The sequence below is a fragment of the Erpetoichthys calabaricus genome, chromosome 1 (assembly GCF_900747795.2).
Source record: "Erpetoichthys calabaricus chromosome 1, fErpCal1.3, whole genome shotgun sequence".
Classification (NCBI taxonomy): domain Eukaryota; kingdom Metazoa; phylum Chordata; class Cladistia; order Polypteriformes; family Polypteridae; genus Erpetoichthys; species Erpetoichthys calabaricus.
Genome location: NC_041394.2, coordinates 331,638,442 through 331,665,650, shown reverse-complemented (window position 1 = coordinate 331,665,650; position 27,209 = coordinate 331,638,442). Strand labels below are relative to the sequence as shown.

Sequence of the window (27,209 nt, the reverse complement as noted above, 5' to 3'; positions counted from 1 at the left end):
GCTTTTAAGTGTGCGAAGCACCGCCGGACAAAGCAGCTGCAAGGATGTACAATGTAAAGGTAGTCTTTCAGCATTTTTTAGAGGAGCGTCCATATCCTCTAGGCCAGTGTGCGAACAGCCCCTCTGCTCACACCCCCTCCGTCAGGAGCAGAGAATGTCAGAGAGAGTGAGAGAGACAGAGGAAAACGAACAATCAAAAACCAATATGTGCCCTTAGAGCTTTTAAGTATGCGAAGCACCATGCGGGAAGCATGTCGCTTAACAAAGCAGCTGCACAGAAGGGAGCAACGTGAAGGTAATCTTTCAGCATTTTTAGACGAGCGTCCGTATTATCTAGGGGTGCGAACAGCCCCCCTGCTCACACCCCCTCCATCAGGAGCAGAGAATGTCAGAGCAAGAGAGAGAGAAAAGCAAAAAATCAAAAATCAATACGTGCTGTTTGATCTTTTAAGTTTGCAAACCACCGTGCGGGAAGCATATCGCTTGACAAATCAGCCATATGTAAGCCCAGCAAGGAAGAGAGCAATGTGAAGGTAATCTTTCAGCGTTTTTTAAGGAGCGGCCGTATCCTCTAGGGGTGTGAACAGCCACCGTACTCACAATATATTTGAGGAGTTTTATTTAATACGTAATACGCACTCTGGTTGGGTAGCTTCTCAGCCATCTGCCAATAGCGTCCCTTGTATGAAATCAACTGGGCAAACCAACTGAGGAAGAATGTACCAGAAATTAAAAGACCCATTGTCCGCAGAAATCCGCGAACCAGCAAAAAATCTGCGATATATATTTAAATATGCTTACATATAAAATCCGCGATAGAGTGAAGCCGCAAAAGTCAAAGCGCGATATAGCGAGGGATTACTGTATCAGTCATTCAGATGATTTAAATAAAGAAAAGTCATCACTCTGCTGTTAAATGTCATCATGTGCCCAACACTGAACATGGAGCAGAGAAATCATAGGAGAGAGTTATAGACAAGCATCTTAAACTCAAAGGCTAGAAGACCATCTCTAATCAGCTTGATGTTCCTGTGACAACAGTTGCAAATATTATGAAGTTCAAGGTCCATAGGAACAGTAACTAGTCTCTAAGGACATGTCTGCAAGAGGTAAATCGATCCCAGAATGGGCAGAAGGATAGTGAAAATGTTAGACAAAAAGCCAAGGATAACTTCCAAAGAGAATAAAGCTAAACTTCAATGTTAAGGTCCATCAGTGTCTGATCGCACCATCCGTCACTTTTTGAGGGACGGTGGACTCAATGGAAGAAGACCTGGGGGGACACCACTGTTGATAGCATAACAGAAAAAGGCAGACTGGAATTTGCTAAAATGCATATTGACAAGCCTCAATGATTGTGTGAGAATGTCCTTTGGACAGATGTGACACAATTGGAGCTTTCTGGCAAGTCACATCAGTTCTGTGTCCACATACAAAAAAATGAAGCTTTCAAAGAAAAAGCACCATACGTAATGTGAAACATGGAGGAGGATCAGTTATGTTTTGGGGCTGCTTTGCTTTATCTGGCACAGAGTGTCCTCAGTGTGCTGGGATCAATGAAATCTCAAAACTATCAAGACATTCTGGAGTGAAACGTACTGCTTAGTGTCAGAAACCTCAGTCTCAGTGACAGCTAATGGATCCTCCAGCAGAATAATGAGCCAAAACACTGCTAAAAACACCCAAGAATAGCTTAAAACAAAACATTGGACTATTCTGAAGTGTTCTTCTATGATGGAAGGGAACATCTTGGACTTACTATTGGTTATGTTGAGATTTGGTTATCGGAGTTTGCTGCAGGTTGTCATATAGTATATTATTTAATGAAATAAACACACTAGCCATGCTACGCTGCATAATTACGCCGCTTTTTAAATGAGTTTTAATCACAGGGAAAAAAATGAATATTTGAAAAATCCGTAATTTAATAAACCACCAAGAAAAGTAACATTGCAACAATGCACGCTACAAACCGATCGCTGAAAACAAAATCAAGCCCGGTGCATTCTTTAACTGCCTACTCTGCCTTATGCGTCCATCCCCCTCTCTCTCGCACGCCTGTGTGTGTGTGTGTCTCTCTCTCTCTCACACCTGTTTGTGTGTGTGTGTCTCTCTCTCTCGCGCGCCTGTGTGTGTCGCTCTCTCTCTGGCTCGCTTGCTCTCTGCACAGGGAATGCACAGGGAGAGACTGAACACGTGCGGAAATCATCAGCGCGCACGGCTGCTTAGTGAATTGTTGGTGGGCGGGGCTCTGTCTTGCGTCTTGCCTGCCATGGTCGGCTGCCTTAGTGAATTATGGGCGTGGCTCTGTCTTGCATCTTGCCTGCCATTCGAGGGTGGACGTGGGCTGGGGAATAAGGACAGTTTGTGAGTTAGCAGCTGTGATAGTTTTATACTCCAACTCTTAGAGTTGGTGGGCGTGACTCTGTGAGTTGGCGGGCGTGGCTATGTCGTGCGTGCCCTGGTCGGCTGCTTAGTGAATTATATATATAGATGTGCCTTTATCCAAGGGCTCTTACGACATCTGAGATAGAATTGGTTACATTTGTTTTGTTTTTCTAATTTGAACACAGGCAGGAGACCTGATTTGCTCATTGTCACACAATGTCAGTAGAGGGATTTGATCTGAATTAGATTTATATATATATATATATATATATATATAAAATAATGCTCAAAAAAATTAAAGGAACACTTTGAAAACACATCAGATCTCAATGGGAAAAAAATCCTGCTGATATGGACTGGGTAATGTGTTAGGAACAAAATGATGGCACATCGTTTGATGGAAATGAAAATTATCAACCTACAGAGGGCTGAATTCAAAGACACCCCGAAAATCAAAGTGGAAAAAATGATGCGGCAGACGAGTCCATTTTAGCCAAAATTTCATTGCAGCAATTCGAATTCATACTGAGTAGTTTGTATGGCCCTCACATGCTTGTATGCATGCCTGACAATGTCGGGGTGGTCATGATCCTAATGAGACGATGGATGGTGTCCTGGGGAATCTCCTCCCAGATCAGGACCAGGGCATCACTGAGCTCCTGGATAGTCTGAGGTGTAGCCTGGTGCCGTCTGATGGACTGAAACATAATGTCACACAGGTGTTCTATTGGATTGAGGTCAGGCGAGTGAGTGTGTGAGCCAGTCAATGGCATCAATTCCTTCATCCTGCAGCAACTGCCTGCATACTCTCGGCACATGATGCCAGGCATTGTCGTGCACCAGGAGAAACCCAGGACCCACTGCACCAGCAAAGGGTCTGACAATGGGTCCAAAGATTTCATCCCGATACCTAATGGCAGTTAAGGTGCCGTTGTCTAGCCTATAGAGGTCTGTGCATCCCTCCATGTATATGCCTCCCGAGACCATCACTCACCTACCACCAAACCAGTCATGCTGAACGATGTTGCAGTGCCGGGTGGGCAGTGAGCACAGGGCCCACTAGAGGACATCGGGCCCTCAGGCCACCCTCACGAAGTCTGTTTCTGATTGTTTGGTCAGAGGCATTCACGCCAGTGACCTGCTAGAGGTCATTTTGTAGGGCTCTGGCAATGCTCATCCTGTTCCTCCTTGCCCAAAGGAGCAGATAGTGGTCCTGCTGATGGGTTAAAGATCTTCTACGAGGGGCCCAGTCCAGCTCTCCTAGAGTAACTGCGTGTCTCCTGGAATCTCCTCCGTGCCCTTGAGACTGTGCTGGAAGACACAGCAAACCTTCTGGCAATGGCACATATAGATGTGCCTGCCATCCTGGAGAAGTTGGACTACCTGTGTACGCTCTGTAGGGTCCAGGTATCGCCTCATGCTACCAGTAGTGACATTGACCGTAGACAAATGCAAAAAACTAGTGGAAAAACAGATGAGGAGGGAAAAATTTCAGTGGCCTCCACCTGTTTAAACCATTCCTGTTTTGGGGGTCGTCTCATTGTTGCCCCTTTAGTGCACCTGCTGTTAATTTCATTAACACCAAAGCAGCTGAAACTGATGAATAACCCCCCCTGCTACGTAACTGAGCAGATCCATAGCCCAGAAGTTTCGGTGACTTGATGCTATACTCGGATTAAAAAGTGTTCCTTTAATTTTTTGGAGCAGTTTATACTGAATATATGTGTACCGTGTATATACTGTGTGTGTGTGTGTGTGTGTGTGTATATATATATATATATATATATATATATATATATATATATATATAATATGCATATAATATACATATAAATGAGAAAAGGAGGTAGCAAAATAGAGAAGATTTCAAAAATACACTGTACATGAAAAATAATTAAAACGTATATATTGACAAAGCTTCAGGTCACCCTTAGGAAAGATGTCTTTCCAAGATGAATGCTTTAAAATGAAGACTGCTAGAAACTTGTAGTGTTTCTCTGCAATGAGTAGTCTGAGATATGGTTCTTATCAAAACAATTCAGTACTGAAAGTGCCAACAATTTTTCAGGGTGAAATCCTTTTCAGGGCACTACTGTTACACATGCTAACAACAAAGAAAACAACAGAGAACTCGATGCCTATTTAGTAAAATTTGAAAATCTAAGGAATCTCAAAGAAGAACTTACAATTATTAAAAGTAAGTTACCTTTTAGTGAAGGAAAAAAATCCTTAAAAAACATTGTTTTTACATAAATATGTAGTTTGTAAAAGGTCTGGTTGTAATGAATTGAGGACTACTGAATTGAAAATAATATAGAGTGTACAGGATAAATGAGGCAGGGCTTACATCTTATTCATAAGATCATGTGTGAATGAGGCTGTCATCAAAGCATTTTTTGTTTGAGGTGAGTAAAACAAGATTATATTTAGAAGATATGTATATGTTATTACATATAGTGAACTGAGAGATGAGTATACACGTGTAGATAGCTTACAGGGTCTTGCTATAAGCAACAAAATAGTATGACTGCCAATTAATATGACTGAGCATTCCAGCATGCTTCAAAACTATAAAATAACAGTAAAATCTCAACAGAAGTTAAGAGATGTAAAAAACCAAAAGAACTGAGTTACTGCCTGTGCATAAAGTATGTCAGTAATCACTTACCCAAGCCTGCAAAACAACTTACCTAAACCGACTGGAGTAGAACTCAGTGGAAGTGAAGCACTGTATGTGGAACTACAGTTAGGTCCATAAATATTTGGACAGAGACAACTTTTTTCTAATTTTGATTCTGTACATTACCACAATGAATTTTAAATGAAACAACTCCGATGCAGTTGAAGTGCAGACTTTCAGCTTTAATTCAGTGGGGTGAACAAAACAATTGCATAAAAATGTGAGGCAACTAAAGCATTTTTTTAACACAATCCCTTCATTTCAGGGGCTCAAAAGTAATTGGACAATTGACTCAAAGGCTATTTCATGGACAGGTGTGGGCAAGTTCGTCGTTATGTCATTATCAATTAAGCAGATAAAAGGCCTGGAGTTGATTTGAGGTGTGGTGCTTGCATGTGGAAGATTTTGGTGTGAACAAACAACATGCGGTCAAAGGAGCTCTCCATGCAGGTGAAAGAAGCCATCCTTAAGCTGCAAAAACAGAAAAAACCCATCCGAGAAATTGCTACAATATTACGAGTGGCAAAATCTACAGTTTGGTACATCCTGAGAAAGAAAGAAAGCACTGGTGAACTCAGCAACACAAAAAGACCTGGACGTCCACGGAAGACAACAGTGGTGGATGATCGCAGAATCCTTTCCATGGTGAAGAGAAACGCCTTCACAACAGCCAACCAAGTGAACAACACTCTCAAGGGAGTAGGCATATCGATATCCAAGTCTACCATAAAGAGAAGACTGCATGAAAGTAAATACAGAGGGTGCACTTCAAGGTGCAAGCCACTCATAAGCCTCAAGAATAGAAAGGCTAGATTGGACTTTGCTAAAGAATATCTAAAAATGCCAGCACAGTTCTGGAAAAACATTCTTTGGACAGATGAAACCAAGATCAACCTCTACCAGAATGATGGCAAGAAAAAAGTATGGAGAAGGCGTGGAACAGCTCATTATCCAAAGCATACCACATCATCTGTAAAACACGGTGGAGACAGTGTGATGGCTTGGGCGTGCATGGCTGCCAGTGGCACTGGGACACTAGTGTTTATATTGGAATTCACTAATTTAACATTACAGATATAATTTTAGTATTGATTTTAAGCAGTATTTTTCAGTTCCTGAAGAGAAAATCTCAAAATAGTAAATATAAAATATGCATATGCTAAAATAAATCAGATAGTTCGTGATATATCCATCCATCCATCCATTTTCCAACCCGCTGAATCCGAACACAGGGTCACGGGGGTCTGCAGGAGCCAATCCTAGCTAACACAGGGCACAAGGCAGGAACCAATTCCGGGCAGGGTGCCAAACCACCACAGTCGTAATATATCATTCTTTATAAACTTTATGTTTAAATCCTCTCAATATTTTAAATTCCTGATTATGTGCTTACACTGGGAGGGATTCCCACCTCTGCCACACATTCAAGTTCAAACCCTATATTGTATTTTAATATTTATAAATGCTAATACTAATTTATTTAAATAACTGTAGGTTAGATACCTGATGGATATACCAGTATGTAGAGCTGTTGTTACTGCTAGCATTTATATATGTTGTATTGTATTACAGAAAACACATAATAATGTTCATTTGAATAACAAAAATATTTTAACAAAAAGCCATTGAATGAGATTTCTGTTTTTGCTCTGGTATGTAAAGGTATCAACAATCATAAAATTTCACTAGTATTGGTATTGAATAAAAAAATCTGATATTGTGACACCCCTAGTCAACTCACAACACTTACTTTGTCATTCTATGACATTCCGCGGTATTAGTAACTTGAAATGGTGGGGTAACACAAGCATATATTATTCTGACAATAGCACAATAAAGTCTTTTACAAAATCATGATGAATCTTGGCCGGCACGGTGGCGCAGTGGGTAGCGCTGCTGCCTCGCAGTTGGGAGACCTGGGGACCCGGGTTCGCTTCCCGGGCCCTCCCTGAGTGGAGTTTGCATGTTCTCCCCGTGTCTGCGTGGGTTTCCTCCCACAACCCAAAGACATGCTGGTTAGGTGGATTGGCTCCAGCAGACCCCCGTGACCCTGTGTTTGGATTCAGCGGGTTGGAAAATGGATGGATGGATGGATGGATGATGAATCTTTCATTAACAGCATAATATTTTATAAAGCATAGCAGATATAGAAGCTTAGAACAGTAGGCTCTTTAAAGGAAACTTTGGTTTATTTGTGTATGAATTTTCTTCTGTATCTTTTTATGTTTTGTTTTTTTTTGGAAGTTTGGAAAAAAATATTTGGACTGTGGAGGTTTTTATTTGGAGTAACGTGTCATACTAAACTCTTGTACTTCTGCCATCCTTGTGTTTTTCTAATGTATCAATGTTATGTTTTCTTCAATTATAACATTCTTCAACATAATCATATTTTTTTCCATGCTTAATTGTTTGACCTTTTATATCAAAGTGTATTTTAAAGAAACTGAAATCTTGTGATTGTAATGCAAAAAGTAAAGTTAGAAAGCAAATTGTTTGACAGTTCCCATACTTCTTTGTTCTTGTACTTCCTCTATGCTTTTGACATAGTCCATGTAACTTGAAGAAGCATCTGTCCATCAGTTACTGAACTCTGTTTAAATCTTTTCATAGTGTCAGGCTTATCTTGCTGAACTCGGGCAACAAAATTAGGAAGAAATCTTGATCAGGAAGTCAATTGATACCAGGGCACACTCATCCATAATCTATCATATGAGAATCCCCAAATAACCAAGCATTCATGCCTTCAAGGATAAATAAAAAAAAGGAGAAAATGAAACAATATGTGGATTTTGCACAGTTTCTTAGATCATGTCCCTTTACTGAAACAAAGTAAGGGGCATTGAGTGTGACGGTTCACAAGTAAATATTTTTCCTCTTTATAGTTTTAGTCTCTCAATGTATCCAAGTGTTTGCTTCTCGCTCATTGAAAAAAAATCAGATATAAAATGGAAATATTGGAGTTGCCAATCATTGTCAAATTTATTTCAACAGGAATAAGGCATTGTACGCTAAATGATTACCTCTTTTCAACTTTCTTTGTCCAAATTTTGTACATAGATTTACAATTTAATGTTAATTTATTTCTGCAGATATACAAGAAAATGGCACCTTCTCTCCATCCTCATTTCCTCAAACATATCTTTGCTGTAGACCAGGACAACATGAAAACTAAAGCAGAGATTTTGCCAAATTCTTTTCAAAAAAGGCAGAAAAGTACATGGAAGTTAACAAGGATAGACAAAATCAATACTTACCAAAGGGAGCTTGATAAAAATCAAGCAGTTGTGCATGTCATCCAGGACCAGATGAAATCTTATAAATATAAAATGAAACATAAGTGGATTCATATAACACAGCAAACTGTGGCAAACTTCAGACCCACATGAGAATTCATACTAGAAATTATTTCCAGAGTAGGTCTTATTTTCGGGGAAGCACAGTAGAATGTTAGGTAGAAATATGGATTTTTACAGAAGCCCATTAAGTAAACAGAAAGATAAATAAATTGAGAGATAATAAATACACATGCAGACATACACATCAGAATTACATAAAGGGAAGAAACTTAAAATAAAGGAAACTTCTTTCTTGGCAGTCCCAGTCCTTGTGAGGCGCTAAAGAATTGTATTGCTGTTGGTATAAAGGAGCCCCAGTATTGTTGCTTGACACACTTCTGCTAAACAATTTGTTATATGAAATTCCTTAGTTTTAGGGTGTTAGAGAGATGACGTGTAGCGTTGTTCATAATGGCACTCAGTTTTTTTTTAATTCTCACCTTTGCTATGACCTCCAGGAAGTCCAGAATGTATCCTATAACTGAACCTGCCCTTTTAAATGAACTTATTGACTCAGTGGACTTCTTGAAGTGCACAAAATATCCTCCCAGCTTTATAATGTTTTTGGTTTAATTAATGCTCTTCTAATTTATTACAAATTTGTGACCAATTGTTTCTTGATGAATGTTCCGCAGTGGTCACGTTTACAGATTTCAATGAATTGATATTTGCATGTCTGAAGGTAAATCCCTAAATTAGTTTCATTATGGATGTGGATTCAGTCAGGCCTGTGCCCGTTGTGTGTCTGGAGATATCTGTAAAATCATTGACTTACATCTGCAGTTGTAACGGGTTTGGAAAAATTATACTGCAGTGTCCCATGGGTGTGTTAAAGACTTTCCTTATACCCAGGGTAATAAAGTTAGAAAAACAACTAGTGAAGTGTAGAACTACAATATTTTATTTGTGTTACATTGGGCAATATTTTAATTCACTGGTTATCAAGTTCATTCCTGGCTGTACTGTGGCTGCACTTTTTTTTCTTCTTCTTCTTCAGATTAGTTTAATAATAAGTATTGTGGTCACCAGGGGGCACTGCCGCTGCACAAACTCCCAAAACGCACAGGCTTGGGCACAAGTTCTTCAATAACAACAGGTTTTAATTGTGTGAAACTCTTTAAGGAAGAGTTTTTCACACCACAACCATAATTACAATAGTAATGTACCATAACACTCAACAATACTCTGCTTCTTCCGCACCCTGTCTCCATCTCCTCTGTTCCTGTCACAAGATTTGTCCTTCTCCTCTCAACTTTGGCTCCCTGAGTTGATGCAGGTAGCTCGTTTTATATAAAACCTGGGACTAATTCTGGTGTATCAAAACTGTGGCTTGGGAAAATTTCTGGGTGAGGTTGTAGCCCATGACATAGAGCTTGTTGGTTCCTTCTGTTCCACCTAGTGACTTAGGGGAGACGATACCCTGAGCAAGGTGTCATACCCCGTTCTTCCATTATAATGGCCTCCCAGCTGGGTAAGGATCCCTATTCACTCCCTGCTGGGATATCCATCCATGCGAGCCATCTATCACAATATGTAATTTTCCCTGTAAATGAACTTGAACTTGACCTTATTTACAGTTTAAATAACAAAGTTAATGTAACTATGTTGTGAATTGGCAATACAAACATTGTGGCAAGGGTGAAAGGCTTTGAAAAGGACCCATAAACCAAACCAGGACCTTCTTTGGACTCTCTCACCCCAGGCAGCATGACCCCAGACTCAACAGGCAGGCTTTTGCCTGCATAAGCCCATAGTGGGGCATAGGCTTTTAACATTCAAAAATATACTTTTAAAGTAAACAAATACACAAAAATTCTCCGTGAAGAAAGGGAGGATGGTCATAAACCATTGACTTGTTAATGCAGGCACACAGCCTAAAGATCAGTGTGATTCGATTCTTCATCTTAAGCACATCCACCAATAAATTCAGCAAGTCTGATAATTGATTTATACTGCCTGAGTAAGCTAACAGTTTCTTCCTTATTGTAGTCATCTCAATCTTCTTCTGATCTCCAAACATCTTTACCTGTACTTATTTATTTTATATATAATTGTTTGATTTTACCTAATACAAGTGCAATTCTGGATTCTTAGTTGTTTTATATATTTGTGATTTTGTGTGATATATTATTAGTAGTTGGCCAACTCCACAATAAATGATAGGCTATTAGTTTAGTGCTTGAATTCTAAGTGCAGCAGCCTTATCTAACTGAAATGAATTCAACAAAATGGAACTGCAGCCTGCCTTACCTACAGCATCACTCTGTCACATGTGCTAATAAAATACATTGCATTTGTCATTTCAACAAATGTTACTTACAACCAACACTGTTATCTGATAAATTTAAATAGAAAAAATAACAAAAAGGCTGACAAAGAAAGTGTTAATCCCACTGGAGTCTGTTGACTGTCACACTGTGGGAAGTAGCTGATGGTCTAATCGTGGGGTTTCAAACTTGGGCCCTGGGAGGCCAGTGTGCCCTCTTTATAGTTGTTACTGATTTTCTTATTTATTTACACAATTTATTCTTTCTCTCACTTTGCTACATTAATTGGGGCAGAATGTTTGAGAGACTTGAATGAGATTAGTACTCCCTCCATCATTCATTTTATTTCTCCTATATTTCTTTCTATTTTAATGTACCTTTAGTAAGTTATACTGTCAAGTTGTCTGTTGCATTTGCTATAGAATTCTTAACAGTAGTGCATTACAAATGGCTTTCTGGTAGATATCAAACATCCTACTAGATGTGCTTTCTTAAAGCATTGCAGAACTACTAAGATGGAAACATTATCTTGTGCAGTAAATAAGGATCCAGTCAACATTTGACTGTCTTTTTAACGTTAGGTTTTCTTTGCTGCAAAACTTGGATTTCATCTGTATATTTTTGTAACTGAACATACAAATTAAATCTAGGACTGCATTTGATGCATCCTTTACTATAGAAATCTTTATTCCCAAATTATTTCTAAACTTCAAGCAATGCTTTGCTTTATCTTGCTTCTTATCAGACAGATCGATTGATGATATTCTAAATCAGTTTTCTCCATCTGTTCAGATGTAGCAAAATCTCTTTAAACTTTATTAATTGTGCAGATGACCTATTTAGCCATAAATAATTTGAATAATGTTCTAAGTTGACTCAGTACATCCTGGTTTTCTTGAACATTTATCAAATTGATAGTTTCAGGGTTTTTTTTTTTATTTCTTCCTCATCTTTACTCAGACTATTAGGTTTATCTGGCCATTTTTCTATTCATTCTTGGATTTTACCAGAAAATGTGGTCCATTTAACCAGCTTCCACTATTAATAAAAGACTGTATTCACAGGGGATGGACAAGCCAGTGTTTTTCTTCACGCCGGTCCCTTGATAAATGGGGAGGCTTACATCAGGAAGGTGTCAAATTTTGCCAGATCAATATGTGGACAACAATATAGATTTCCATACTGGATTAACAATGGCCACCAACAGGGTTCTGGGGGAAATTGGGTTACTGTTGGCTGAAGGAGAAGAAGAGGGGGAAGGCGTGTCTGGAGGAAGGAGTAGAGGAGGGAAGAGTAGGAGAGTGGAAGTGGGACATATTGGTGAAGGGAACAGAGGGGATGAGGAGGCGATGGGTAGGTATGGTGTCAAGAAGAGGGACAAAGAAGGTCAGATGGTAGTGGATTATGTGAAAAGGATGGACATGGCTGTGGTGAATACTTATTTTAAGAAGAGGAAGGAACATAGGGTGACGTACAAGAGTGGAGGAAGATGCACACAAGTAGATTACATCCTATGCAGAAGAGTCAATCTGAAGGAGATTGAAGACTGCAAAGTGGTGATGGGAAAGTGTAGTTAGGCAGCATAGAATGGTGGTCTGTAGGATGATGTTGGTGATCAAGAAGAGGAAGAGAGTGAGGGCAGAGCCAAGCATCAAATGGTGGAAGTTGAAAAAGGAAGACTGTAAGGTTGAGTTTAGAGAGAAGGTGAGACAGGCACTGGGTGGCAGTGAAGAGTTACCAGACAGTTGGGAAACTACAGCAGATGTAGTAAGGGTGACAGCAAAAAGGGTGCTTGGCGTGACATCTGGAAAGAGGAAGGAGGAAAAGGAAACCTGGTGGTGGAATGAGGAAGTACAGGAGAGTATACAGAGGAAGAGGATGGTAAAGAAGAAGTGGTTCTGCTCCATGCTCCTTTCTTGCTTTTGGGAGCCCTTGAACCTGACACCGTCGGTAATGTCACCGATGAGCTTGGCAGTGAGGCATAACAATGAAGCAAGGGGGTGGTGTAAAAAGTGCCAAGTGCTTTTATTAAAAACAGCAAACAAAAGTCAAAACAAGTGGTTCAAATAAATCAAGTGCAGTGTCTTCCAAATCTTCAATAAATAAATAATCCATTAAAACAGAAGTGGAGGTTAAAAATAGATAGATAGATAGATAGATAGATAGATAGACAGATAGATAGATAGATAGATAGATAGATAGATAGATAGATAGATAGATAGATAGATAGATAGATAGATAGATAGATAGATAGATAGATAGATACTTTATTAATCCCATAATAGAAAAGAAAATAATCCTTTAAAACAACAAGGTTAAAACAATCCTGGAAGCAATCCTTTAAAAACACAAAGCCCGGTGTCTTCTTTACCTGGCGGCTCCCCTGCTTCTCCCATCTGGGCCCCATAACACAAGAGTTGCTCTACCAGCAGCAGACCACCTCTCTCTGCTCATCTGGTCTGGATGCTTCCCGATCCCTGGCTTCGGTTCTGCACTCTCCAGACGAAGACTTGGGTTCCCCAAAGGCCAGGACACTCACATTGGGGAATCCATCACCCAAGCCTCCCGACTCCCGCTGCCTTTTCGGCCTTACACGGCCAGCCATCCTTTATCACCAGTTACTCCTGCTCCTTGATCGCTCAGCTGGAGCGACCGCTTCCTTCTGCCCCACCGAGTGTCGGCCACACACCCCTGCTATGGCTCACTGTCCAGCTGCCTGCCTGCGAGCCTTCACTTACTCCACCGGCTCTGTTTCTCCATGCTGCTTCCACAACCTCTGGCTCTTTTTCCTTCTTTCGATTTTTCCCCCAACCGCCTCATGCTTCTATTTATGAAGAGGACGTGGCAGCTGTGGCAATCAGTAGCCTCCGGGAACAATTATGGAATGCGGACGGTTTCTCACCTGTGCACTTCCTTACATTTTAAATAATACAATACCATACAATACAGTTTATTTTTGTATAGCCCAAAATCACACAGGAAGTGCCGCAATGAGCTTTAACAGGCCCTGCCTCTTGACAGCCCCCCAGCCTTGACTCTCTAAGAAGACAAGGAAAAACTCCCAAAAAAACCTAGTAGGGAAAAATGGAAGAAACCTTGGGAAAGGCAGTTCAAAGAGAGACACCTTTCCAGGTAGGTTGGGCGTGCAGTGGGTGTCAAAAGAAGGGGATCAATACACAGAACAGAACAAATCCTCAATAAAAAATAAAAAAAATTTTAGAAGTACGGAACAGAATTTAACAGTAGATGATATCACATAATAAGATTTGGATAATTTTAGACTCCTGGAGACCTCATCCATCAAGCTGCCTCCCCCATTTGGCCATTCCACGGCTGAAACAGTGTTGGGCCAGCCAATCCGATGAAAGGACCCCTCTTTCTCACGATTCCTGCGATCCACCATCAGGGATGACTTTACCTTAGGCAGGCAAAACAACTTGTCAGGTGGGCCGTGGCACCAAGTGCCACATTTGAGTACCGAGAAGAGAAACAGAATAGGTGAGGGTTAGTATCCAATTCTAACTATCATGTTACTTATGTTTTAGTGCTAATGACTAACAACAGAGATGCAGTCTGTACAGTTAGTCAGCAGCTCTAGTCAGGATATGCTAAACTGAAGTAGTGAGTCTTCAGCCGGGATTTAAAAGCTGAGACCGAAGGGGCATCTCTTATAGTAGCAGGCAGACCATTCCACAATTTAGGGGCCCTGTAACTAAAAGCTCGACCTCCCATTGTTATTTTATTAATCCTTGGAACCATAAGCAGACCAGCATCTTGAGATCTTAATGTGCGCTCTGGTTTGTAAGTCATGATAAGTTCAGACAAGTAAGCAGGACCTCGGCCATTTAATGCTTTATATGTTAAAAGAAGGATTTTGAAATCTGCCCTAAACTTAACCGGGAGCCAGTGTAAGGATTTAAGAACTGGAGTTATGTGTTCGTATATTCTTGTTCTTGTAATAATTCTCGCAGCCGCATTTTGTATTAACTGGAGGCTGTATAAAGAACAGTTTGAACATCCAGTGCACACTGCATTGCAGTAGTTAATCCTACTGGAAATAAATGCATTAATTCATTTCTCAGAATCCTGTTTATTTAGAAAGCGTCTTAATTTCCTAACATTTGTAAGATGGAAGAAACATATTTTGGACAACTTTGTAATATGCGCTTTAAATGACATGCTAGAGTCAAAGATAACTCCTAGATTGCGGGCTGTTTCAGTAAAATTAATTGGGATTCCAACTGAGTTAAATGATGACAAAATATTGTTATGATCAGCGTCATTCCCTCCAACAATTAACATCTCTGTTTTATATGTATTTAAAGACAAGTAGTTCTCATTCATCCACTCCTTTAATTCGCTAACACAACTAATTAAAGACAACATCGGAGAAACTTCATCTGATTTAAATGAAAGGTATAACTGGGTGTCATCTGCATATGAGTGAAAATTAACATTATGTTTCCTAATGATAGATCCCAGTGGAAGCATGTAAAGTGAAAACAGTAAAGGTCCCAGTACTGAGCCCTGCGGGACACCATATTGAACTTCTGTGTATAATGATGGAGTACTGTCAGCACATTTCTGTACATATTGGAATCGATTTGATAAATAAGAACTAAACCAAGCGAGCATGGTGCCTGTAAACCCAACATCATTTTCTAGCCTGTGTAGTAAAATAGAATGGTCAGTGGTGTCAAATGCTGCACTTAAGTCCAACAACATAATTACAGTGGAGTTTCCTTCATCGGAGGATATCAGAATGTCATTTACAACCCGCGTAAGTGCCGTTTCTGTACTATGACCAGTGCGAAAACCAGACTGGAATTTCTCAAATAAATTGTAATGCGTAAGGTGTGACTGAAGCTGATTGGCGACTACTTTTTCTAGTATTTTAGAGAGAAACGGTAGATTTGAAATAGGTCTATAATTATTTAATATGTGTGGGTCTAGGTCTGACTTTTTAAGTAATGGTTTAATGACTGACACTTTTAGTTTATCAGGTACTGTGCCATGCAATAATGAACTAATCTCCTTTTATGTATCAAAAATAGTGAGAAACCATTCACAGAGTGGACCACCCGGGGATGTACCGCTCCCCAAACCCGACACAGACTGGCTCCACAATACTACACCTTTATTTAAGTGGGGAAGCATTTTTCTGTTTCTCCCCCCTACACGGCACATTACAGAAAGCACCAAGCACAACACAATACAGTCCTTCTATCTTTCTCTCTTTTTCTTCCTCTGTTATCTCCACTCCTTCTCAGCTTTGTCCTCCGCCTCCCAACTCTTTTTATAGTGTCCAACCCGGAAGTACTTCTGTTGTTCTGCCCACGTGGTCTGTAAGCACTTCTGGGTTAGGCAGAAACCCCATGCCACATGGCTCACCCATTTTACAGCACCCCTTGGCAGCACCCATAGTACCCAACAGGGATGAGATAAAGAACTCCAAGTCCTACAGTGCCCTGTGGGAATCCAAGTCACCGCTGCAATCCAAGGGAGCTGCCATCTAGTGTTCTGGGGGAAGCAGTGTCCTAAAGAGGCTGCCTTCCCCCATCCTTGCACTTCTTGGGCGTCCCAGCCGGGTTGGGCTGCCAGACGTCTCTTACGACACTTTATACAAATTTACGAAACTTCCTATGACATAACCACTCTCTTACTTTAATGGCTTTGAATCAGTGAAGTGTGGATCTTGCAGACGTGTTGTCACAATGCTCCATTAACCTCCTCCTATTAATGATAATTAATGAGACGCAGAGCAGACAATAGACCAAATGGCATTGAATGCTGAGGGGCTGTAGTTCCTTCTGCTTCAGACCCACTGGTGTGCTCATTAGTGACGTACAGCTTAAACAACCAGAAAACCTGGTTTTTGGAGGAATAAAAATGAAGATCATTACAATCTTAAAAACCAAGATTTTAAAAATGACATTATTTTCATTTGATACACAGAAGTACTTCCTATATTTCAGTAACAAAATTAGCAAACCCAGTTTTGTAATTTCAACAAAACATTCAAACTAGGCAGTGACAGCTTGCTTTTTGGGACAAAAGTCTCCAGCCACATGGGAGCACCCAGTATTGAATTTGGGGGCTAATTCTTTAACTAAGTTTGCAACGGGCTCACTGTGTTATAGTCGAGGTCACAATAAAATGACGACACTCTGACTGACATATTTTGTTGCAGGGTATTTCAAAATGAATATGATGTTGCACAGTAAATGATTGTCTCTTCTAACTTCTCATGAATGAAATTGTGCATTTTATATTTCTTCAGATTCTGCAGAAGAAAATGTCACCCTCTCCGCTTCATTTCTTGAGACTTCTCTTCACTCTAGAACACATCAAAATGAAAACGTAGAAAAAATGACATCAATAAGGATAGACGCAAACGACAGTCAACAACAGGTTCATGACACAAGTTCAGCCCCTTTGTATGTTGGTCAAGAGCAGAGGAGAACTACACAAAAATCTAAACATCATGGAGAAAAGCTGTCCTGTTCTAAATGTAGAAAAGAATTCTCTGACCATGACAGTCTTTATTTGCATAAAAAAATTCACAGTGGGGAAAAGCCATATTGCTGTTCTGACTGTGGAAAACAATTCTTACGAAGAGGCCATCTTGAGGCCCACACAAGAATTCATACTGGAGAGAAGCCATACTGCTGCAATGATTGTGGCAAACGGTTCTCCAAGAATAGCAATCTGCAGACCCACAAAAGAATTCATGCTGGGGAGAAACCATATTGCTGTTCCGAATGTGGTAAACAGTTTTCTGCAAAACGCAGCCTTCAGTTACACACAAGAATTCACACTGGTGAGAAGCCATATTGCTGCACTGAATGTGATAAGCAATTCTCACAAAGAGGCTATCTTCAAAAACACATGATAAGTCACAGTGGAGTGAAACCATATTGTTGCTGTGAATGCGGCAAACGATTTATCACCAATAGTCATCTTCAGATTCACAGAAGAATTCATACTGGGGAGAAACCATTTCACTGTTCCGACTGTGGCAAACTATTCTCACAAAGAGGCGGTCTTCAGAACCATGCAAGAATTCACACTGGAGAAAAGCCATATTGCTGCTCTGAATGTGGTAAGCAGTTTTCTGCAAAATTCAACCTTCAGTTGCACACAAGAATTCACACTGGGGAGAAGCCTTACTGCTGTTCTGAATGTGGTAAACAATTCACCACCAGTCGTCATCATCAGATCCATGCAAGAATTCACACTGGAGAGAAACCATACTGCTGTTCTGATTGTGGCAAACAATTCTCACGACGAGGCAATCTTCAGACTCATAGAAGAATTCACACTGGAGAAAAGCCATATTCTTGTTCTGACTGTGGCAAACGATTCTCACAAAGAATCAATCTTCAGACTCATGCAAGAACACATGCAGAAGAGAAGCCATATTTGTGCTCTGAATGTGGCAGACAATTCTCTAAAAAACTTGAACTTCAGTTACACACCAGAATTCACAATGGGAAGAAGCCATACTTTTGTTCTGAATGTGGTAAACAATTCACCACCAGTCGTCATCATCAGAACCATGCAAGAATTCACACTGGAGAGAAACCATATTGCTGCTCTGATTGTGGGAAACAATTCTTACGAAGAGGCAATCTTCAGACTCACAGAAGAATTCATACTGGCGAGAAGCCATATGCCTGCTCTGAATGTGGCAAACAGTTCTCACAAAGAGTCAACCTTCAAACTCATGCAAGAATTCACACTGGAGAGAAACCATTTTGCTGCTCTGAATGTGGCAAACAATTCTCAAAAAAATGCAGACTTCAATTACACGCAACAATTCACACTGGTGCAAAGGAAAAAAATCAGATGAAGTGTGTATAATGGATGTTTCAGGTCCAAATGAGTATTCAGTGCTAAAAAAAGAGAGGTAAAAAGAACTAAGTACCATAAGATGCAATCAGATCTATGCTACATTAGGAATTAAATAGCTGAATTTGTGTTGTGGTGGTATTGGATTGAACAGAACTCAACAAAAGAAACTTTCAGGCCCATCTTAATGCCCTAACCACATCACACTCTATATGAAATACAAAAGAAGGCATTACTGGGGACAACACAGGTAACTACACCAAGCCTTTACTGGAAACTCACAGAAAAAACAAAAATAGAGTGCTACATCACATCATAACTAAAGAGTGGGATTCACTCCTGTTTTACAGTTAGCTTACCAAACCCTTTAGGAGAGTGTGAGAGAAGCCATGCTGCTTATTCTGAATGTGGCAAATAAGACTTCACTAGTAGCAGAGTTTAGAGACACAAAATAATTCACACAGAAGAGAATAAATTCAGAACTAAGCAGACAAACATAATGGAATACACTAGAAAAATAATTATGATGTAGAAATGAATTGGATTCAAAAAAGAGCATAATAACGAATGTTGCTTTAACAGCAAAAAAGGAGCAGTGATGTGTGAGATTAAAAAAGCACAGCTGATTGAAAGTAGCAGTGATGTCACAAACAGTTGTGCACAGATTATACAGGCATCATGAGAGACGATGATCTCTTATAACATACAAGGAAAGACTAGAAAAAGAAAAGATCGAAAACACTGCCAACATATGTACAGTAAGGTCCATAAATATTTGAACAGAGACAACTTTTTTCTAATTTTGGTTCTGTACATTACCACAATGATTTTTAAATGAAACAACTCCGATGCAGTTGAAGTGCAAACTTTCAGCTTTAATTCAGCGGGGTGAACAAAACGATTGCATAAAACTGTGAGGCAACTAAAGCATTTTTTTAACACAATCCCTTCATTTCAGGGGCTCAAAAGTAATTGGACATATTAAATTACTGGAAATAAAATGTTCATTTCTAATACTTGGTTGAAAACCCTTTCCTGGCAATGACAGCCTGAAGTCTTGAACTCCTGGACATCACCAGATGCTGGGTTTACTCCTTTTTAATGCTCTGCCAGGTCTTTACTGCAGCGGCTTTCAGTTGCTGTTTGTTTGTGGGCTTTTCTGTCTGAAGTTTAGTCTTCAACAAGTGAAATGCCTGCTCAATTGGGTTAAGATCAGGTGACTGACTTGGCCATTCAAGAATTTTCCACTTCTTTGCTTTAATAAACTCCTGGGTTGCTTTGGCTGTATGTTTTGGGTCATTGTCCATCTGTATCATGAAACGCCGCCCAATCAGTTTGACTGCATTTAGCTGGATTTGAGCAGACAGTATGTCTCTGAACACCTCAGAATTCATTCGGCTGCTTCTGTCCTGTGTCACATCATCAATAAACACTAGTGTCCCAGTGCCACTGGCAGCCATGCACACCCAAGCCATCACACTGCCTCCACCGTGTTTTACAGATGATGTGGTATGCTTTGTATAATGAGCTGTTCCACGCCTTCTCCATACTTTTTTCTTGCCATCATTCTGGTAGAGGATGATCTTGGTTTCATCTGTCCAAAGAATGTTTTTCCAGAACTGTGCTGGCATTTTTAGATATTCTTTAGCAAAGTCCAATCTAGCCTTTCTATTCTTGAGGCTTATGAGTGGCTTGCACCTTGCAGTGCACCCTCTGTATTTACTTTCATGCAGTCTTCTCTTTATGGTAGACTTGGATATCGATACTCCTACCCCCTAGAGAGTGTTGTTCACTTGGTTGGCTGTTGTGAAGGGGTTTCTCTTCACCATGGAAATGATTCTGCGACCATTCACCACTGTTGTCTTCCGTGGACGTCCAGGTCTTTTTGTGTTGCTGAGTTCACCAGTGCTTGCTTTCTTTCTCAGGATGTACCAAACTGTAGATTTTGCCACTCGTAATATTGTAACAATTTCTTGGATGGGTTTTTTCTGTTTTCGCAGCTTAAGGATGGCTTCTTTCACCTGCATGGAGAGCTCCTTTGACCGCATGTTGTCTGTTCACAGCAAAATCTTCCACATGCAAGCACCACACCTCAAATCAACTCCAGGCCTTTTATCTGCTTAATTGATAATGACATAATGAGGGACTTGCCCACACCTGCCCACGAAATAGCCTTTGAGTCAATTGTTCAATTACTTTTGAGCCCCTGAAATGAAGGCATTGTGTTAAAAAAATGCTTTAGTTGCCTCACATTTTTATGCAATCGTTTTGTTCACCCCACTGAATTAAAGCTGAAAGTCTGCACTTCAACTGCATCTGAATTGTTTCATTTAAAATTCATTGTGGTAATGTACAGAACCAAAATTAGAAAAAAGTTGTGTCTGTCCAAATATTTATGGACCTAACTGTATCTCTAGAAATGGTGGAAAAAAAGAAAAAGCAAGGGGCACACTTAAAAAAGTAGGAACACCATCATCAGTACAGAACAAAGTGATCCAGGAAATGAAGGACAGTCTTTTGGATTTCCTCAAGACAGACAAGCAGAGAGGACGTTACTGAGGATATCATGAAAATTGCTCCCCTGACACTGTACAATGGCTGACCCTGCTCTCTGACATCCATGGGTCATACAAAATGACCGTTTCCCCTGGGGGATTAATTCAGTGTACCAAAAATAAAACTGCACTGGATACAACCTTATTGAATGTTGATGGAAACAAGCCATGCTGGTAAGTGATCATACAAGCTACACTGAAATGTGATATGTAAAACAAGACACACTAAAGATGACTCAATTAAGTGCTCAAAAACAGACTGCTAGAACATGCAACTATAACTTTATTTATCAGCCTGGGGCAGATAAAGGTTAGCGTGGACATCAGTGTCGGAAAAGAACATGAATTTACAATGCGAACATGACTAGTTGTTTTAACATTATCAGTCGTTTGTGGAATTATTGTTAAGCCCATGTGGGGAGAGGACTTTTAAGTATGGAATGCAGCACCACTTTAACAAGAAATCTGCATCTCCCTTTGAGATTGGCAGGATGTAAGTCCTCTTTGGGTATATTCAAGCAGCCAGACTTGAAAGGACTCCTTATTTGTGTTCTTTAAAAAAAGTATCCTTAAATAGCACTCTTTTAAAATACATTTCATACATTTTTTTGCTGCTATTGTGTTTTATTATTTTTACTCTGTTTCAATTACAAGCCCATATTGGGTCACATTATAGTGATAAGAGCCCCTAGTGTGGGTGCTTACCATATTCCCTATGGGGCTAGAAGGGGCACCTTTGGGGGGAATAAAAGCAGCATATTTAGTGGGCACCTGCTTTGCTAAATGGCACAGGTGTTACAATCGGGTTTGAAGGCAACTATTTAGTCTCCTCATGCAAAGCTAATTGGTCTTATTTTGCTAAAGGCAGGCGTCTGTCCACCTACCAGTAAAATCGTACTTGTGGGATGCTATAATAGCTTTGTGGTCAAGTAAAGGAACTGCAAGTTGCCACTGGAAAATAGTGGGGCACCAACCAGGTCGTCCCTGTTTAATTCCAAACAAAATACTTGCTATTAACTCAACTAAACTTAGGGCCACTTAGGCACCAACAAACAAGATTGCCATCAGGCTAAATGACAGAAAGGAAATCTGGAAGGAACTCTGTCCTGTGGTGGGTCTGGTGCAGGACTGAACACCACCTTCCGGCGGCAGCGGGATTTATAGCTCAGGGACCGGAAGGGGTGGAGTCAGTTGCCCTCACTGAGTGTCCTCTCTGTGCTGCAGGGGGAAAAAGAGAGGAGAATGTTAGTGCCAGCGCCCCCTCTCAACCTGGAGTGGTATTACATACCTCAGATGAGCCTGGAGAGTGGTCCGCAGATATGTATGCATGACTGTTTTTATACACACAGTTAGTTATGATTGTGTGGCATAGGTGAACCGAAATAATGAACAGGCGAACTTCTAGGATATTACATTTATATTTAATGCTAACAATGCAATAATAGTAAAATAAAGCACTTTCAATAAAAAGGAAAGGACAGTGAATAAGTTTTCAGATTGTACAGCTCCTTATTTTAATAATAATAATTACTTAAAATTATATTTTTGCACTACTCAAAGTGCTTTAGTGAGTAAGTGGGGAGCCACTTCAACTATCACTAATGTGTAGCATCCACCTGGATGATGTGATGGCAGCCATTTTTGTGCCAGTATACTTACCACACATTAGCGGTTTGGTGGTGAAGTGGTGAGGGAGAGAGAGAGCCAATTAGAGACAGGGGATGATTTTGGGGTCGGTATGACTTGGCCGTGGTGGGCAATTTAAGACATCATCTCTTTACGAAGGATGCCCAGGGATCTTTAATGACCTCAGTTTTACATCTCATCTGAAGGACAGCACCATTTTTACAGCACAGTGTCCCTGTCACTACATTGGGGTATTGAGATCCACATTCAGACACAGGGTAAGCGCCCCCTACTGGCCTCTTTCAGCAGCAACCCAAGCTTTTCCAAGATGGTCTCCAATCCAAGTACTTGCCAGGCCTGAACATGCTTAGCTTCAGGTGGAGGATCTGCTGTGAAGTGCATGTGGTATGGCTTCTAGACTTTTGATCTTTCTTTCAAGTTATTATTGTTAGAGTAAGGAAAAATCAAGAAATATGGTCTCCTCCTTGGATAATGTAAACAGAAGAAAAAATAAAAACTAATACAGGGAGGCAGCATTGATCAAAGAGCAAAGGGTTTGGGGTCCAAAACCAAATGGAACAGGTTGAGTACATTATTATATTCTGATTCCTGAGCACCTGATATTTACAACTGCAGAAACAAATACAGGATCTTAAACGATGCATAAAAAAAAAAAAAAGGAAAAGTTACAGGATGTATTATTTGGAATTAAAAGAAAGCAAAAGCGTAAGTCATCCATAGATAAGAGGACCAAACCCCAAAGCAAACCTTGAATGGTTTGGATAGGCCAAGTGCAGAGAGACACTAAACTCTGAGTATTAAATTCACAACTACTGTAATCCAGAAGACTCCAAATCTGGACGTGGTGCCCAGACGGCCAGTTTAAGTGGCAATCACTGTTGTACCAAGATAAGCTTATGTTGAAAAACTGTGTTAATGCTGCAATGAAAAACATCACTGCAGTTGATGAGCACACCCAATGAATTTGTATTTTACAAGTATAAGAGCAAACCAAACTGTTAAAGATCTGCTATCTCATACCATCGATCAACAGCACATATGGAAGTGTTTTGTAAGAACATAAGAAGGACACCATTCAGTTACTCAAGCTCTCTTGGTTAGCTAATAGCTAATTGTGAATTTCCCCCTGGGATTAATAAAGTATCTATCTATCTATCTATCTATCTATCTATCTATCTATCTATCTATCTATCTATCTATCTATCTATCTATCTATCTATCTATCTATCTATCTAAACCATGCCAGTATCTCACCCTGATACTTCTTACAAGGTTTCTGCTTCAACTCCAGATTCCCACAGCTATTTGTAAGAAGAAGTGTTTTGTGGCTTCAGTCTTATTTTTTTTTTTACTGATGTCCACAAGTTTGACATTGGCTATTTAATTGAAAAAAACTCTGCTGTATTCATTTCATCGATGCTTTTGAGGATTTTATACATATGGAGTCACCATTACTTGAGACTAAACAGGTTTGAAGGAATGTTACATCAGTTGTTTTTTTATCCATATTGTTTGTAGTGATAGACAAGAAAAAAATGTAATAATGTATAAAAGAATTTATTTAAATATGTGTATATAATGTAAATGTGTATTGATAGGAAGAAGTTAGCCTTTAGTAAATAATAAAATGTTCAACTTGTTTTTTTTGAAAGGAAAGAGGATGTGGGGCCTTATGTATAAACGGTGTATCTGCACAAAAATCTTACGTACGCCCGTGTAAATTTGGTGTAAAGCCACACACAATGACGACCGGCTCAGAGTGTGCACGTGCAAGTTTCTCCTCGGTTTTGTAAACAGGCGGCACTCAGCGTCGAAGCAGTGCTACTATTCCTGTGTCATTTCCTTTCCTTTTTTTTAGATTCACATCCATGACATTGGCTTTATCAAATACACCAAAATGAATTGCATATTGTATACAAATGTAAGGCAATTGATTGTAATCAATCTGTAATAATATAATGGTGCACGGAATGGCCAAATTATTCCAACTACCATAACTGTTTAAGCGTTTTTAGAAGACATCGCAAATGGAAGAATTAAAAGAGAGCCCGTCTGAGAGGCGGAGTCCAGTCATCAGGAGGAGGGACTTAGATGCTGCCTTCCGCTGAGCGAAGTACTGCGGGAAGCAGGAAGAAAGAGAGCACGTGGTTGTTTTTAATTATTTGCACTTCACAAAGTTTGAGAGTTCCTTAGAAGCAACGTAAGTTCTGTTCATTTGTTTTTTTGTTTTGTATTATAATAGTTATGCCGGGCGGTGGCGCAGTGGTAGCGCTGCTGCCTCGCAGTTAGGAGACCCGGGTTCGCTTCCTGGGTCTTCCCTGCGTGGAGTTTGCATGTTCTCCCCGTGTCTACGTGGATTTCTTCCGGGCGCTCCGGTTTCCTCCCACAGTCCAAAGACATGCAGGTTAGGTGGATTGGTGATTCAGAATTGGCCCTAGTGTGTGCTGGGTGTGTTTGTGTGTGTCCTGCGGTGGGTTGGCACCCTGCCCGGGATTGGTTCCTGCCTTGTGCCCTGTGTTGGCTGGGATTGGCTCCAGCAGACCCCCGTGACCCTGTGTTCGGATTCAGCGGGTTGGAAAATGGATGGATGGATGGATGGATAGTTACGCTTGTAATTTCATTAACACTGCAAAACGTTTCTCAATAGTGCCTTTAGTTACAAAGGTGCCATCTAGTGGCCAACTTCAGTATTGCAACTTTAAAATTAATATTTGTGTAAGATTTGCAACGTGATTTTCCATTATGGGTTAATTGAGAATAGATCTACTTTAATTTTTATTATAGACCACACACAGTCATATGTACATCTATATCTGGAAATTAACGTTTGGATTTGAAATCTACCTTCCAAGTGTTTTAATGGACACTCTACTGCGAATGCCAAATATTCCTGCACAACCAGCAGAATTCCTTTTATTGTGACTGGCTTCTAAGTTGATTTGGATTTCCAAGAGCTCTCCTCTTGGAGCTGTGTGCAGCTAGAATACTAGGATTTAGACTTGATATAATTTCTATGATGAAATGCATTAAAGTATATCACATTTTACAGAAAAATTGTTGGCTTCATTTAAATAATGTATACTGTTAATAATTAAATAAATAGGGGTACAGTGACGCGGCGGAAGTGCTGCTTCCACATAGTAAGGGTGGTCATGTCCTGGGTGTCCCCTGCCTGGAGGGTTCCTGGTGGGTTTCCTCTACTTTGCTTTAGTTTCCAGGTTAGGGGATTTGGTGAGCCTTAACTGATGCTACTAGTGTATGTGTGTGCTTGTTTTCACCCTGCGATGAGCACTGATTGTTCCTGCCTCATGCACGATGCATGCTGGGACAGATGCAACCCTGGTTGGATTGAATAATTAAACCTGTATAACAAAGATTTGTCAGTGTTCCTTAAAGGTTTTGAAGAATCTGCGTTCTAAGCTTACAGCTGGTTTTACATTTATTACAGACCATTATTGTGTGGTGATTGGTTAGAAGGTGAAAGAAAACAGAAGGACAGGAATTGGTGGTTGGTATGTTTGACAGACACAGTTCTGCTGCAATAAAGAAACCCCTTCCAGAAGAACATCCATTAAATTCCCAGGACAGTTATCTCTTAAAAGTGATTGCAAAAGCAGCTGTATGTCAATGCAGAGAACATTTATAGCAGGTGTGACGAGGCTCCAAGAGGCTAAATGTATGAATGAGTATCCCACTGGTTTACCTTGAAATAAATTGTAAATGTTGGATTTGTGAGCTGGTGGTTGGAGGCACAGACACAGAATTCAACGGTTCTTCTTCTGAGCGGCCTTTCTTTATTGCAGCCGTGCTGTCTTTATCAAATGTGTCAAACCCCAGTTCCTATCTTTCATTTCATTTCCCCACATAACCCAATCACCACACAATAAATGTCTTTGTGAAAGTAAAACTAGTTATAAACTTAGAATCTTAAATGTTCAGAAATTTTAATGAACATTGAAAAGTCTTTGTTATGCATGTTTAATTATTGCATCCAGGGTCGAGCCTGTGAGGCAGGAACAGTCCCTGAATGGGACACCGGCTCGTCACAGAGAGAATATGAGCAGACACACACTGTAGTGGCATCAACTTAGCATCACCACATCCCCTAACCTGTGTGACGTTGGAAGGGAACCAAAGCACACCAAGGAAACTCACCAGGAAAACACAGAAACTCTAGGCAGGGTACACCCAAGACATGACCAACCCCCCACCCCCCAAACGTGCTACTGCTGTACCACTGTGTCCCCACATGTTTAATACATGCTTTAATGCATTTCATCATGAAAATGATATCAAGTATACATCTTAGTATTCTAAAAGACTCAAACCACCTACACCTGAACACCAGCAAAACCAAGGAGCTGGTGGTGGATTTTAGGAGGCCCAGACCCCTCATGGACCCCGCGATCATCAGAGATGACTGTGTGCATATGGTGCAGACCTATAAATACCTGGGAGTGCAGCTGGATGATAAATTAGACTGGAC

General features: G+C 40.3%; 1 protein-coding gene across 1 annotated transcript in view; it reads left to right on the top strand.

Moving 5' to 3' along the window:
• The window catches only part of LOC114666261 (gastrula zinc finger protein XlCGF57.1-like), a 38,973-nt gene extending 17,305 nt beyond the window's left edge, over positions 1 to 21,668 (top strand). Inside the window, exons 3-4 of the mRNA XM_051925467.1 lie at positions 16,951 to 19,284; positions 20,939 to 21,668. Coding sequence (XP_051781427.1) covers positions 16,951 to 18,533 — 1,583 coding nt within the window. The 3' untranslated portion in view covers positions 18,534 to 19,284; positions 20,939 to 21,668. The remainder of the gene's footprint in view (positions 1 to 16,950; positions 19,285 to 20,938) is intronic.
• Positions 21,669 to 27,209: the final 5,541 nt, after the last annotated feature.